Source organism: Chelonoidis abingdonii, chromosome 5, assembly GCF_003597395.2.
Source record: "Chelonoidis abingdonii isolate Lonesome George chromosome 5, CheloAbing_2.0, whole genome shotgun sequence".
In the NCBI taxonomy this organism is placed as follows: domain Eukaryota; kingdom Metazoa; phylum Chordata; order Testudines; family Testudinidae; genus Chelonoidis; species Chelonoidis abingdonii.
The window spans coordinates 99114762-99131144 of NC_133773.1; the positions used below are offsets into that span (position 1 = coordinate 99114762).

At 39.9% G+C, this 16383-nt stretch overlaps 1 protein-coding gene across 2 annotated transcripts; it reads right to left on the minus strand.

Moving 5' to 3' along the window:
- Nucleotides 1-5751: 5751 nt before the first annotated feature.
- On the minus strand, nucleotides 5752-15824 carry TMEM33 (transmembrane protein 33). 2 transcript variants are annotated; one of them, XM_032764990.2, is made up of 8 exons: nucleotides 15563-15824; nucleotides 15361-15439; nucleotides 13372-13466; nucleotides 12676-12863; nucleotides 10461-10528; nucleotides 9209-9342; nucleotides 8610-8693; nucleotides 5752-7646 (listed from the first exon to the last, which is right to left on the minus strand). In XM_032764990.2, exons 2-8 carry the CDS (start codon nucleotides 15415-15417, stop codon nucleotides 7517-7519), a joined length of 756 nt encoding a protein of 251 aa, XP_032620881.1. In that variant the 5' UTR covers nucleotides 15418-15439; nucleotides 15563-15824; the 3' UTR covers nucleotides 5752-7516. The 2 variants fall into 2 exon arrangements, with proteins under 2 accessions (XP_032620881.1, XP_032620882.1); XM_032764991.2 differs by lacking the exons at nucleotides 15361-15439; nucleotides 15563-15824 and adding an exon at nucleotides 15182-15341.
- Nucleotides 15825-16383: the final 559 nt, after the last annotated feature.

Sequence of the window (16383 nt, forward strand, 5' to 3'; positions counted from 1 at the left end):
TTTGGGTTTTATCCCAAAGAATTATCTTGCTATCCCTTTGATCCAAACTGAACATTAGCAATGTGATCATATGTCAGTTATGATAGAAAAGAATCAACTTGACTGGGGGCAGAGATTGAGTGGCAGCCAAAAATCATTTGACAGCCCACTGTAAATCTGCTAAGGCTGGCTCTTGTCCCAAGGCAGAGCCTAGACCTATTCACTTGAATAAAATAAGCAGGATCTGCTCTGTAGTCACATTATTTAACATCAGATTTGGTTGATATATTTGTTATGGGGCAGATTTTGATCTCAGTTACATTAGTGTAAATTCAAAGCAACTTTACTAATTTGAGCAGTGTTACCCCAGATTTAAACACATGGGAACAGTTATCAGTATTTGGCCTTATTGCATTACTGTGTAATAATGACCAACAAGCAACCTCTTTATAGACTTATAGAACAGAACCTTGATCCTGCAAACACTTATACACATGCTTTACTTGAAATCAATAGGACTACTCAGAGTAGTAAGGTTAAGCATGTGCATAAGTGTGTGCAGGATTGGGGCCTAAATCTTTAGCTGAGATAAATCAGCATAGCTCCAAGCTGATGATCCAGCCTTAAGTCTTTATTGACATTTGAGATTTTGAACTTAGTTCTTCGTTTCCACCATTAAATAAAACAATAAATTACATCAGTTCCCAGTATCTTGCACTGTTTTGTAAACAAGAGGACAGTTTATATGTAAAGTTTCCAACTAGTAACTCAACTGCACTCAAAAGAAAGCTGAGTTCTAGTACCAAGTGTTCCTTTGCAACAAAACATTGCAAGATTGCTTTGAATCTAGGAAAAAAATTATTACACGATTTGATTTTGACATCAGATAATACCACAGATGTGACAATATAGAAGGAGAGAGCAATTTAATTTGTGTTGAAATAAATACTAGACATACAAAGCACATACAGTGAAAAAGGGGCACAATAAATTACAAGTGGAGACATTTTGCTCATTCATTGAAGAAAGCCCTTGATATTTCCAATTTCATACCATCAAATTTATCATTCTTGCTGATTTAAGCAGAACACAAAACAAATATGGATCCCAGTGCTTACTTTCACAGGTACTGGCATGGATAATTTAGTACGGTGATCCAATTTGGAAATCAGTAGGGACCAGTAAATCGCTGCATAAAAGAAAGAGCGAATGAGGTCTTTTCTCCTTAGTGTCAGCAGGCTGTGATTATTACGTTTATTAGATTGTCTTGAAAGGGCTTCAGATTTTCTCAAATATGCAGGAGAATGTTATTTCCCCTCTGAGCCCTACATTAGCATTTGTGTGCCTCAGTCCTTGAATACAGGAAAACAACGAATTTTTCAATTTATTTTAGAAATGTATACACAGTGGATAGCATAGATGGTGGGAGCAATGAAACTCTCTTACCTGTACAATACTTCCAATTAAAAATGGATCCGGCTTTTGCAGAAAAGTTACTAGGGAATGCTGACATGAGCTATAAAAGAAGCTTTTGAAGATTTATTTCATTACATTGATAATGTATTTATGAAATAGCAAATGATTGTTCAAGGTCCTGTTCTTGAAAAGAAAACTTTTTAGATTGTAAGCTTTTCGGGGTAGGGGCTGTCTCTTCCTGTGTTTTTGGGAAGTGTCTAGCAGTTAGGATACTATGGCAATATAATATTTCCACGATGGTTGTACTCTCGCCACAAATATTGTACACCCCTTTGTTCAAAATGAGCCAGTATAGGTGATTACAGTAAAACAGCATTGTTTGATGATGTCTCATACTCTCACATACCAGTATTCACAGAATCAGATTCTCTGATGCACTTTGATTCTACTGGAAATAGCGAAGGGGGAAGAGATGTCAAGGAGGCAGTTATGATTCCATTTTTCCAGCCAGCTCTGAGCCAGCCATAGCCCCAGGGAATTTAGAACAAGCTGCTCTAAATTCCATCAGTTTGCAGATGGTCTCAAAGTCACTCAATGCTATGGCCACTTCTCCTTTACTTTCTACATCAGCTCTGCGGGCATAAGTGTAGTCATAGGAGCTGGCTACACTTGCTCACTGACTGCTGAGGAACTGGAGTTCCTGCTTCCTTTGTGCTACTTTCTAATAGGATTAAGATAACATGAACCAGGCGCCTTTTAGTTCACACCAGCAGTGTCCAGACAGGGTGGAAAGGTGGTTTCAGCACAGCAAGCCCGTGAGTGTTGCCAATCACACCCCTGTAGTCCAAACTGGAGAAGTGCACAGACAAGCCCTAAATCTCAGATTTAGGCACCTAAATCTCATTTTTAGGCTCCACTGTGATCCACAAAACTCCTGCCAAAGACTGTAGGTGCTCTACCCACTTGCCACAGGCATTTTTAGGGTAAAAGTTCCCTAGGCACCTATGTTTCTGCTTTTGAGCACACAGACTGCTCCCTCACTCTGGGCATTTGGATGCCTATCATCCGCCTATGCCCCAGAGCAATCCGCAAACCAAGGGGAAATACTGTAGGCAGCAGATGAATGTCTAATTCACAAGCAGAGCACAATCCAGACAGTAGGCATGCTCAAAGGCTGCCTACCAGATTGGTCCCATTCAAAATATGGATGGTGTCAGGGTGCCTATCATCTAACTTTTAGTCCAGTGCTTAGAGCACTCACTTGGGATGTGGGACACACAGGTTCAATTCCCCTCTCTGCCTGAGAGGGAGAAGGATTTTAACAGAGGTCCAGCACCTCTCACATGGGCGGTGGGTACCATAGGCAGGGGAAGGGTGTGCCTCCCCAAAACAGCTTGGCGTGGCCTTGCCCACACTCCAGCCCCAGGTCCCCTCCTGCCTGCTTCCAGTTCCCTCCCTTCCCAGTGTGGCCAAGAGGCTGGCAGGGGCAGACAGGTTGGGGCTGGTGAGCACAAGACCCAGGGCTGGGGCTTTGCCATGCTGCCTGTCCATCCGCCTGGCCCTGGGGCATTGAGACCACGCCACCTGCCGAGCACTCCCCAACATAGGGGCTGGCGGCAATCCACTTTGTGGATCCGAGCCTTAATGTATTTTTGGAACTGGAACAGAACTATCATTTCTGTTACTGAGCGGAAGCATGATCCACTTATTGGGTTACAATCCTGGAACTCAGGAGACCTGGCTTCAATTCCCTGTTCCATCACAGACTTCCTACGGGACCTTGAGCAAGTCACGCAAAATCTTACTTCCTCAGCTGCCCATCTGTAAGAGGGGAATGGTACTTCCCTACTTCACAGGGTGTTGTGCATTAAAGATTGAGAGACATTCAGATACTACTGTAATGGGGACAATATAAGTACCTAATAAGCAGTTATATATAAATATGCATGTTATCACAAAATACCTTCAGCATCTCAAAAACAATGTGAAGTATGGCTTTAGCACAGAAATTGAAAAATACATGGTGACTGAAAATAGACTATTAAAGAACAGAATTTAAAATATCTTAATTTATAGTGCTCCCCTTTATACATAGCAGGATATTTTTTAATTTCTAATGAAGTGACAATATATAGACTGAAAGTACAAAGAGGAATATAAGTAGAAGGAATCTGGATAGAGAAGACAGGTGTGTATAAGACACCTATTATTTTGTTTTTTAAAAAATCTGACATTGCTCATTTCCCAACTGTATGTCAGAGACTTCTCCAAATTGGTCATGTACTTTAGCCTATGTTTATCTAAAGAAGACTGAAAGAAAGGTAATCTGATGTTCCTCAACCAGTTTTCTCTTCTGTATGCAGCCATATGAATTTATTGTGAAAAGCTAAATCATACAAAACTCCATCTGGTTTCAGAAGAGTTACTTAGGTTAGCACAACCTATTTGGTCAGCCTAAAAACCTTTCCTTGGAATTAAATGTGAAATTTGTTTTGGGTAGTCATGTTGGAACCTGAGTTTCACACGCTAGTTGCAAAACTTCATTCTGATGTCACAGTCATGTGTGACAGGCTCACCTACTCAGTGATGTGAAACCTATACTCATGGGTTCAGCAGGCAAACTATGATAGCCCTGGTACATGATGTGCATAACTTACAGTAGTGAAGGGACAAGGAAGAAGATGGGGTTTTGTTTTTTTTCTTTTTTTAATTTCAACAAAAATTTCCAACCTTGTTTTTGTGATGATGGGAAAACACTGAATTCGTCAGATAATAGGTATTATGAGGATTGACAGCGGATCAAGAACACTTGCTGGAAAGTGTTGGCTTGTAGTTTGCAAGCAAAATGAGGGGTCAAAACTATTCCCACTACTTGGCTGTCCTGTGAGTATTGCAAAGCATTGACTAGCTAGGTTGTTCAAGCTAAGCACAAAACTATATCTGCAGTTTTGTCCAGTCATATCTCTGTGCTATATGCTAAATCTGGGTAATACTGTGACAGAGTAATTAGGAAACCTTCTACAAAGCCTGGAGTATTAGTCAAACTAAATCCTAGGTATGGAAAGTTTCAGTTTCTAACAGTTTACTCATAAATTGTTGGGGTTTCTTTGGTTAAGTAAAACCAAACCAACCCAGTTAAAAGAAAGAATCATACCTTCCTCAGGCCTGCTAGTTCTGCTCTTTCTAGCCATTTCATCTGCTTCAAGTTCTCTATTCATAGCAGACTTACTCACTTATTCACCCAGCTACTCTCCCACGTGTTCAGGGTATGGTACAGGTGCTGTAATAAACAGGTCTAATTGTCCTGTTTTACTCCAGCATAACTCCACTGAAATCAAGTCAGTCACACCTATGTAAGAATTAAGTGGTGAATCAGGCACAATGTCACTAGCAGATGGTCCCCTAGCTGGTTCAGAATCTGACAACAGAAAAACAGTGTGAGATGAAGGTTTCAATGAACTTATGCAAATTAAATGCCAAGGATTTGAAAAAGCTTACAGCCATGGGGGAGGGATAGCTCAGTGGTTTGAGGATTAGCCTACTAAAACCAGGGTTGTAAGCTCAGTCCTTGAGAGAAGCCACTTAGGGATCTGGTGCAAAACTGGGGATTGGCCCTGCTTTGAGCAGGGGGGTGGACTAGATGACCTGAGGTCCCTTTCTGATATTCTATGATTCCATCAATAGAAGATGGTCCCATAAAAGATATTACCTCACCTACCTTGCGTCCCATATTCTGGGACCAATGCAGCTACACCACCACTGCAAAGGACTTTATGCACCTTTCACTTACTCAAGTGTACATCAGGAGTTATTTCTCTTAAGTTAGTAGTCTAAATGAGACAAATCATGCCTCACATATGTGCATGGCATTTAAGAATGATAAACATGTTAACTTTCCAACAATGACGTTCAACAACGTCCTAGACACAGCATGCTGCCATACAAAAATAGGTAGGCTCAAGAGCAGATTTACATTTACATTTCTGTTCTTCTGGTTACAAGGTTTTGGGTCTAAAAGATGTGACGCTTAAGTACCACAATTTAAATTTAAAAGAAAAACTAACATTCTTCTCGAATACTGCTCTCCAGGGTTGTGAACACTAGTGCTAACCTTTAAAATCTTGCTTTCTTAGGATAAGTAAAAAGGTGGATCCAAAATAAAAGGTGGATGTAAGAATGTGTCAGGGCTCTGATCTGTGTAGCATTTAGGTTAGATTCAAGTGTGGTAATGGGACTAGGTAGAGAAAAATACACACATAAAAATTGCACTCTCTGCTCAACTTCAGGACTCATCTCAGAATATTGCAGTTACTTTACACAGAGGAAATAAACTAGAAAAGCCATCTACTAGCAAACTCTTTTTTAACATTCATTTTATTGCTGTAGAAATTTTAGTTTTTATAAAAACACTCAGATCACAGGACACAGACATTGAGGCTGGTTGCAGATCTGAGCAGCTGTACCAGAGTATAGCATGCAGTTGCTTCTGCACAGTTCCATAAATAGCTAATTATGCTCAAAAAGCCAAGGTCAGAGCAATCAAGTAAGATTATTCACAACATCATTTTTGTCAGTACCTGGAGGTTGAGCAAATATGTACAATGCATGGCTCCTGACAGAAACTAATGACTGAAAAGTCTAAATTACATCTGCAACATACGTAAGGAAATGAGATAATTACAAGGAAATATTTTGACTTAAGGAGCAAGAGTTTTCCAAATATTTAGCATAAGGTCTGATCTGATCATGCAGTAGTAAAGGACACTGAATTATAAAGAAGCTCAATGAATAAAATTTAACTTCTATGCAACTAAAGTATCAACTGTATACTGTGCCTACTCGCCCAAACATCTTACCCAAATTTTAAGGAAACAGGCTAAATTCAGACAAATGTAATTCCTAGAAAAAAGAATACCTTTACAATAATGAGGTATGCTGGATGAATGTGTAATCAGCACTCAAGTTCACATGCATTTCTGAAGTCAAGATATTTAGTAGTGTGATTATAGGAACAGATTGACTTATGCCAAATTTTCTCTACAGTAATTTGTTTCAAAAGATGTCTGACCAGGTGCAATCTTTTACATAAGTTCTCCATCTCGGTGAGGTTCTTAGAAACTGGGGAAAGAATTCCTATAGGACTAGCTACAGATTAATTTATATTTTCTAAAAAGTAGCGATGCCTAAATTGCTGCAGTCTTATTTAGGCACAAAAGCACTTGTATTTGCAATAATTTTTTGCACTATTACATTACACAATGACTTGAGGTGGGTAGGAGTTTAAACACTGCAGCTTCATTTTATACAGAAGCCTACTGGTCAGTGACTTCACTATAGTGACAAAGACATTCATCATATAGAAACACAAGCTCACTGTTCAGAGAGTTTGATATGGTCACATTTTAAGAATTCTCCCAAATGCAGGATGTGAAAGTATGAGGGCATTAGGTGATTTATTGGCGTGTTCACTTTTAAACGACATTAAAAAACAGACTCGCCCCCAGAAATCTGTCACATCAACCACCACAGTTCATGAGATTTTTAATCCATTTGATTACGTCCTAAATGGGCCATGTCTGCATTCATGAACTGACTATGTGAATTTAAATTATGTGTACTGGGTATATTTGGAGTGTGGAAAAGAATACTGTCCAAAATGTACTGCATATGTCCATATGCCAATTGCTATCTGTAACAGACTACAAGTTATGCTGTGGTAACATCTTATAGTAGCTATGCATACAGCTAGGATTGACTAAAATTCTTAAATATGTATCTGCTTTCAGTAGGTCTATTTTATGGGGGAAAACCAGGTACAATTCTCTGTTAATAATTTTTTTGTTTGTTTAACATTCTGTATGACTGAATATTTTTTCCTTAAAATAATTTTGCCTAAGACGCAAACAAATACTTTCACCAATTAGCAATACAGCATAGTAATATTTTCGTGGAAACTTAGGACTTGTGAGACAATGCACTGAATATCTCAGAGGGAAATGTATAGACAATTTTATACAAATGAGTGAGATCAGTGTAAAAACTGGAATTTATAACCATTAGCAGAAATGCCAGCAGCTCATAATGTTCACAATATATACATACACACATTTCTGAAAATTAATTATGCAACTGTTGGTGCCAGTCTGCTTATAAAGGAAATGCTATTGAGGCACAGTCTTCTTACAAAAAGAGGGCATGAAGGCTTCATTATTAGGTGTTCAACAACGGTCCTCAGCTCTGTGAAAAGAGTCCTGAAAATTTACAAAAAAAAATCAAATTAGAAATATATTTACACCACAGCTGTGTTGATCAGCAATTATACCTCAAAACACTCTTCAATTCAATTATTCGAGAATCTCATATTAGATCCCCAAAGTAGCTAGAAAGCATCTGAGGACAATGAGTGTAATACATATGTGAGAGACAAATGTTCAGTGTGGACCCCAGAATTCTTGCTCCTGAAATTCTTCAAGTTTTTAATCACTTTTGCAAGCTACTTCAAACTTAAAAGGCAGCCTCAGACAAAAAGGGAACACCATGAAAGAAAGATGATAGTTTTTTGCAAAGGGAGAGAGGTGGTAGTAGTGGTGTAGAAGATGCAAGCAACAGAGCAAAGAGACATCAGCCCATATTCTAGAACCCCTTCCTCTCCTCCAGGAAGAATGACTGCATGGCAACACTCTCACAACAGAAACAATTCAGAATATCCTATAAGTACCAGTGAAATCCCAGTTCATCTCTTCAGGGCACATATAATTATGCAAATGAATCAAATTAAATGCTGCCCTGCTTTAAAGGATTTTTTAAGATGTCAAGGATTGAAATGCTTTCCTGGATTTCTGTTGAAAAACTTCAATAGTAAAATGGAATGATTGATTTCTTATATTATACTGTACTTTTGACGTTTTGGCTCTCTAACTAGTCTGTGGCCACAAAACCTGTCCTGGAACTGAGGAGCTTCAATTCACAAAAAGCTTGTCTAAAAACAGTCATGAGAAAACTTCTCACAATATATTACTTGTACAACTACAATTTAGTGAGGGAGAAGAGCAACCTCCCATTTATGGTGCTGTTTGGAAAATGTAATTTTGAATAAGGGTTGTTTTTTTAAGCCCAGTTACATATGAATTACATTTCTAGCATGTAACATTTTGGCATACTATTGTACATAAGTTTTAATACATTATTAATTCTCAAATCAATGTAATGCTTACCGGCAATATGGATTTCGACGGGAGGAATAACGCAGTGTAAGAAATCTATAGTAAATGAAAGGCTGAAGCAAACTCCCCTGGCCACTGAAGGGAAAAGGAAAAAGATTGTTCTGAGTTTTGTCATCACAAACTCAATATGTTTTGCAATTAGAAATAAGGCAACTCCATATATTTTATATATTGAGGACAGTCAGATGATCATATTTGTTTGAGAATCCAGGTTTGACAACAAAAAGCAATAAGATATCTAGAAACACCAGCATATTCATATCCACTAAGGCTGAAAGTTATAAAATAAAAAGCAACAACTGCATGCTACACCACAATTGAAATTTCAAAAACAATGAAAGAAACGCAGCATTACTGTTCTCATATTAAAATTACCATTTATAAAGTGCTTTATGTGCCCAATTTTCAAGACAAACACAGAAGTGGATGCAAATGCCTGTGTAAAAGCTAAAATCACAGCTACCTGCTATAAGCTTTACATAGGCTCCATACCTGTACCCATGTAGAACTAACTGCAAGATTGAGGCTTTGGGTAGGAAATGTTCAAGTATGGAAGTAAATATATTAGAAAATGTTTCTGTAATTCTTACCTAAAAAGCATAAAAACTGTAGCTGGCATCAGGAAAATTTCATTGCAAGCAATAAATTTTAGAATATTTTGTTGATTAGCATTTAGTTTCTCTAAAAGACTTCTCAGGAAAGGCAGACTATTCAAACCTCTTGCCTTTAGAAAGGGAAAACAAAGTTAGAGTCACTTAGGTTGTCCAGTTCTGTTCTTGCTCTAGTTTTAACTCAAACAAACACTCAAAAATGACTGTCAGCCATACTAATTTCAGCAACTTTTGAGACCCTACCTAGTTACTTCAAAACTAATAAGATTCTGGGATCCTCTAAAGGATACTTTAAATATAGGGCTTTTGTAGAAAAGAGAAGCATTGCAGAAAAATACCCCACATTTACATACTTCCCAAACAGTTAATCCCAACACTTTCTATGAAAGGCAAGTAAGCATCTTCCACTTTCCAGCATTATCCATAAGACATATGGAGAAAATATGTGATTTGGGGAAAAGTAAAAATTCAGTTTTACCCTTTTTCACTTTAGTTACAGATGCTATAGCGATGGCCAATAGCTTTATTCTGATCACTAGAACCAAATATGTACCTGTAGCATATGGAAAATTTAATTTAAAAGAAAAGATTCCAAAGGAGAGTGTGTGTATTATATAAAACAAAACAACATAGTGAGGATTTGGGGCTGAGAAGCAGCTTCTTTAAATATTGTTTTGCTTTCAAACTTTATTTTAAGCACTTTGCTGTTTCACCTACTGAAACAGCACTTGTCTAAGGGCAGCTGGAAGGGGGTCCAGATGCAACCCACCATAATCTGTTGCAATGCAGTCAGTTATCTCAAGTATTTCTGCATAGTAGGCAAACATGGAAGTCATTTGCTTCCACATGGATAGTAACTGGAGAGAAAAAGAGAGAGCACAAAGCTTAAATAGGATTAACATATTCTAAAGTACCGGTATTGAATCAACACAAGCTGGCTAGCAAGATGAGCATCTCAAACTAAGAGGAGGCTTGTCTACAAACATTGTGTCTGTGTGTCAGGAGGTTAGACCATCCAACTATATGTATTATGCAAAAATTAAATTTATTGGTTCTCAACTTTACCATATTGTGACCCCACATTGGAACACAAAAGCGTTTCAAGACCACTCTCCCATCTAGCCATAAAGAAAGAAAGGATAATCGCAACCCTTTGAAATGTGTTTACAACCCCTAGATACAAACCATTTTACATCAAAAAGTACTGAGCAATATATTGCACCATACTTACATCAATAACTTTCTTTGTATACGTGGCAGCATGAAGCAACGAGAACAGCAGAACTGGGAAAATACTCACTGAAGCAAGCAATAAGGAAAATTATAGGCCAGAAAGTATTTTAATACATTTATTCTGTACGATGAATATCATGCTAGCACATCTACATAATACAGTTGTTATAGCATGAAGTATAGCATTATCCTTAGCAAGAAGTTTTCAAAATCAGTGACAGCTGTACAGAGCTCAGAGATACGTATGTGTATAGCAGTTCCCTCTGTACCTATGTTTTCTTTTGAAAAAATAATATTAAAGAAGAGGGGTTCGTAATCAGCTAGCAGCCTCTTTTGTGATATTCTGAAACGACTTAACAGACCTAGTTGTAATCGTGAGACAGACATCACACACAGCTGTATTACTGTTGACCCAGACACTTCTTGATGTGTTTTGTTTCCATCAAGGATTTTGGGCAAGTCACTTAATCGCCTCATACCTTGGCTCTTCATCCGCAAAGTGGGAATAATAATCCTTCCTTCCTTTTACCCTTTCTTGTCTATCTAGATCGTAAACTTTGTCTAGCATAATGTGATTCTGCTCTCAGCTGAGACCTCGAGGCACTACAGTAACAGAAAAAAGTTATCAGCCAAAGTCAGCAAATGGAGTTTATATTTTTCTTCCCGAGATGTGTCAATGGAAGGAATTGGGAAGTCATCTAGTGCACTGTCACCATAAAAAGAAACTTTTTATGATCAACCTTTACAACAGATACTGAAATGTAACAGGTGTAAGTGGCATAAACTGAATTCCACAAAGCTCTCTTGTTCCTAAGAGTACTTGAGACTGATTACTACTGCCTGGCATCTCTACTCTCTAGAAGAGAACTTGAATGTAGAAGTAGAGCAAAATATATTCCAGAGCCACTTTCTGGTATTATGTCATGTCACAGTGTGCGTTCAAAACCTCATTCTGAAGCCAAGGTCACAGAACTGCAAATTAAAGTCCTTTGTATAACTGACCAAGTGACTGGCACTGAAGTGAAGGAAAGGGGGCTTGTCTTAGTGTGAACTGACTGCTCAGACTGATGAGTCTGAAGTGTTAACAGAAAATGGACAGCGCACACACAGATTAAAGGTGTTAAAGAAAGTTATAAAAAAGCTAGTCTGTACTGTCAAAGTATCAAAATCCTAACGTATACTACTTAATGATCAGGAATTTTTTTTTCCCCCCATAAAAAAGTTTACTCTGGTATATACTTGACTCTACGAGCTACTACAGTATTAACTGGCAACAGTGAAAGCATGAAATCCCTAAAGAATGGTTTACAATGCCGTTTTAGACAAAGAATGGCATCACACTTCCTATAAACATACTATACTTCACAGTCCCCCACCACCACACACACAGCTCCTACCGGTTCAAGATGGCAAAGTCAGATGTCTCTGCTGCCAGGCACATCTTAGTACAGTGAAACAATAAATAAAATAGGTAAACCTGAAGAAGGAAGATAACCACTTACTAAATTCCTGTTGCTTGTCATCAAGCTGAAAGCTACTATTTCAACAGCTAAAATCAATAGTTTAGAAGTGGGGTACCAAATCAGATATAATTCACATCTAGCTCACGGTGATAGCGACAGATCTTACCATCCAATGACTATTCAATGGATTACATGAAATGAGTTTGTTGTATCACTGCCATAGTTCCCGAGTCTCCACAACAAGAGAAAAAACAAACAAACAAACAAACAAAAACACACACAATTGCCTGGAAGCAGAGACTGAAATGTACTTTCACTGTACCAGTGGTCCCTCCAGGTAAGGGCCACATGCCATGCAGGAGAGATTCGCTATACTGACTATCCTTAAGGCTAAGTTTTTGTCACAGATATTTTTAGTAAAAGGCAATAAACAAAAATTCACAGAAGTCCGTGACCTGTCCCTGATTTTCACTAAAGATATCCATGACAAAATGGGGAGGCGGGTTCGGCACCCACTGCTGCTGGGGGTCTGGGGTCCCCCACTGCTGCAGGGAGAGTGAGAGCTCTAGGGTCTCCCTGCACATGGGCTGAGCAGCCCGTGACATAATCATAGCCTTAACTATGCTGTATGTTCTATGGATAGCAGCCACACTTTGGTTTTAAATCAATTTCTCATATCGCAGTGAAGGCTGCTGTGGAAGAGAATTAAGGTAATAATAATATGTGAAAGAATACATAGATAAAGGATACTTGTAACAGGATAAGAATTAACGAAGATGAGAGAATACAAAAGGTAGTGGCAGCTGTCCTCCAACAAAGCCTGGGCCAGGAATGCCCTGCTTAGCTGGAAATGTGGTAACCTTTGGTGTAGTCGAAGAGCACTGGTAAGCGCATTTGCTAGCAAGGCACGTTGATAAAAGCTAGCTGCTTCATGCAACCTGTAAATTATCAGAGGAGAGGTTACCATGCAAACCATCCCCCATTGAGGATTGCATCATAACTGCACAATACTTGAAGCTATTTCTACTATTACAGCCAAGACAACAATTAGTATTAATTTGTTTTTTTAAAAAAAGTCTTTTGTATTTACATAACATTGCTGATGTGCATAGCACTCAACATTACAGAACTACTGAAAGCATTATTTCACAGGAATACAGGGGGGAAAAACAAAAGCAGTCTTCCTAGTCAGTTCCAAGGAAACAGAAAAAGATTTTAAGAAAGAGGTTAGATACTCTATTAAAATTATTTTTAAAAACTTAAATTCTCAAACTGTTCTGGTGAAGTGCGAGTAAAAGTTAAAACCTAGACAAGCTAAAACAAATAATCTGCACTCATTTCTTTACGACCTATGTAATCTTTGGGAAATTGAAAGCTTGCATAAGCATAAAATAAAACTTAGTTATTTTGTAACATTCAAACAACTGAAAATAGTACAATACATACCCTAGAAGGGGCAGAACAAATAAAGCTGAACAGTAGACTGTGAACAACCGGGAAAGCCACATTGCTGTGTCCAACTTGTTAGTCATCAAAAATTGCTATATTGAAAAGAAAAACAAACAAAACCCCCACAAGTTGGTGTCTAAACATTTAGTTATATCCAAACTGGACATTCTTTCCTATTTTCAGTAATGCATAGTTTATCAGGAGACTTCATTTATATGCCAATACGAAATTAGCTGCGACTAGCCTATCGAGTTTATTTTTCTACTTATATTGTAACTCAGTATAAAGCCAGTCTTGCAATAAGATGTGATCATATGAATTCCTTAGCCCAACTGACTCTCCCAGGTCTCTGTATGGATGCAAGCATCCACTTTCTTGGCTATGACTGAAGTCTACACTTCCCATCTCTAGGGCCAGGTGCTCAGCCCAGGACTCTAAAGGCAGAAATGAGAGGAAGAACCTTTCTATTCTGGGACCAGTTGGGGCTGGTCTAAATTATACCAGCAGGAACAGTCTCCTAAGAAGCATTTGACTGAGCAGAGATCGCTGGATCACTGCCATTTTGTGCTCTATCCACACACCTTCCTACCCTAAATGTGCTCAGTGTGCCAAAAGTGCTGGAAACAGGTAGTGGGAAATCAACTTTATGCCACTTATGGATTCCTATACATCAGGGGAAACCCCAAATGCCTCATTTAGGGCAGCCTTCCAGTTGGAAAAGCCTGGGGCAAAGATCTGTCCTGAATACCTCTGAAGAAGTTTGAAGCTTAGTTCCCACCTCCATGCACTTGTTTTATTTTGGACATACTGTAGCTTATGCAGATATGAGCTGGGACCAATAACTGTGAAATAATTATTGACTATTAAAAACTACAGGTGTCTTTATTTTATGATCTATTCACTTACTTGTATGTAATGGTTGCAATATACGTGTAAGGTATTTTAATTAAAAGATTTCAAAAAAGCATTTACAATGTGGTTTGTGATAAGAATTTTTTGTTTCAAATTTCAAATTACACTTTAATTAAGAGGTCATTCAAATTTAGACATTCCCTGCAATGTCATGCACTGAAACAGAGACAGTTTATGTGAATCAGAAAGTGAAACTTTCTTATTTTAACTCTTAAAACTGATTGAAGCTTACAAAATGAACAATTAAAACAAATGGTCAAATTAGATATTCATTTTTCTTTTTCTCCAATATGAAGTTTTAATAATACATGTGGTGTGCATATGGATCATGTGTGCATCTGCTGTCTTACCTATCAGTGATGTTGCGGGAATGGCAATTTTAAACTATATAAGAGGACATTAACACAATGAGATGGAAAAGGGCTACTGTAAGAAAGAAGATGACCCAAAGCCAAGACTAAACAGCTTGTCCACAGTAGAAAATAAAGCATGTTTTTACAAACTTAATGGAGACAGTGCAAGTTATAGTTTTGAACATGTTAGTAAATCAAGGTGACCTCTAGGAGAGAATTTGAACCTTCACCAACCAACGTGTTCAAAACTACAGCTTGCCCTGTCTAGCACAGGATTTTCAAGCATGCTAGCTATCACATTTTAAACACCTCCCCAATCGTTTCTTAGGAGGGACAAGCCCTCACTGACTGGCAAAGGCCTCAGGGATTCTGGTATATTGGAATATGATGGTTATGGAAAGCTTGGAAATAATTAGCACAACGGCTGGGGAGAGCAAGAGACAGAAGCAGAACAGCCCTAAGAGGGTGGTGGAGGAAGGATGTGCAAGAAAGGGAAATGCTGAGGTTAAGGAATAGGCCCAGCAGCTCAAAGAGAGGCATACTTGAAAGCAGAGAGGGAGTCTTTGTCCGTACAGCGCCGGGCACTGTGGGGCCCTGGGGCACTAGAACCAGTGATACCCCGAGTGGGGGCAGATCTGGGGGGAGAATTCAGCTCGATACTGCAAGGCACGGAAGGGACGGTCCGTCCGCCTGGGACAGGGCGGCCAGGGCCTCTGCTTACCACCGCTCCGCCGCCGGCGCCACCCTGCATGGGCCCGTTCTGCGCTGTATCCGCCATGGCCGGCCGCTCGGGACACACTCTGCGAGGAGAGAAAAGAGCATGAGCCGGGGATGGAGCCGCACGGCCCCCGCCGCGCCCAGCCCCTCAGCTGAAGGAGCTCCAGGGCCTCGCCCCGCCGCGCCCCGGGCCAGGGGGCACCTACCAGGCTGACCCGACACCGAAAACACCCGGCAGGAATGCGGGCAACAACCTGACAGATGAGGCGGGCCCGACCCGGATGCAGCAGAGAGTCACTTCCGGGTTCAGCGCTGGGGCATGCTGGGCAATGTAGGCAGCGCTGGGAGGGCCGCCCGCTATTGCTCTGATGCTAGCGGAACCGCCCCGCCCAGCGGGCCACGCGCTGTGCGCAGTGAGCAAAGCAGCCGTTGCTGGAAGAGGTGCGCCTGCAGGGGGCTGTCATGGCCACTGACCTCGTGACCCCCTCCCCACGGGCTCAGAACGTGTCATTGCCCGTAACATGTCAGTGACGTCATACTGGGGTCTCGCTTCACCTCTGTGACCTCGCAGCGATCATCTCTCCCCAGTGACATCACACTGAGAACCTCACTTCCACCCCGATATCCCAATAGGCGCCTCACCCCAGTGATGTCACATCAATCACTTCAGCTCTTCCACATGAAATCACCACAATTGCTTCACCGCCAACCTGATACCACATTGATAACTTTGTATCAGTGACATCTCGTCAATCACCTCTCTACCCCGTGACATTATATCAGTCACCTCACATAACATTACAGTATTGCCTCGCTTCCACCCCAGTGACATCACAGTAATTGCCTTATCCCCATCCAAATGGCATCACATCAATCACCTCACCTCCACCCCAGTGACAATATCAGTTTGATCACCTCACCTCCATCCCAGTGATATCACATCAATTCCTTTACCTCAGTGTGGTAACGTCACATCATCTCAGTAAGCAGGGTAACTCTGTATGATTATATATCTACACAGCATGGT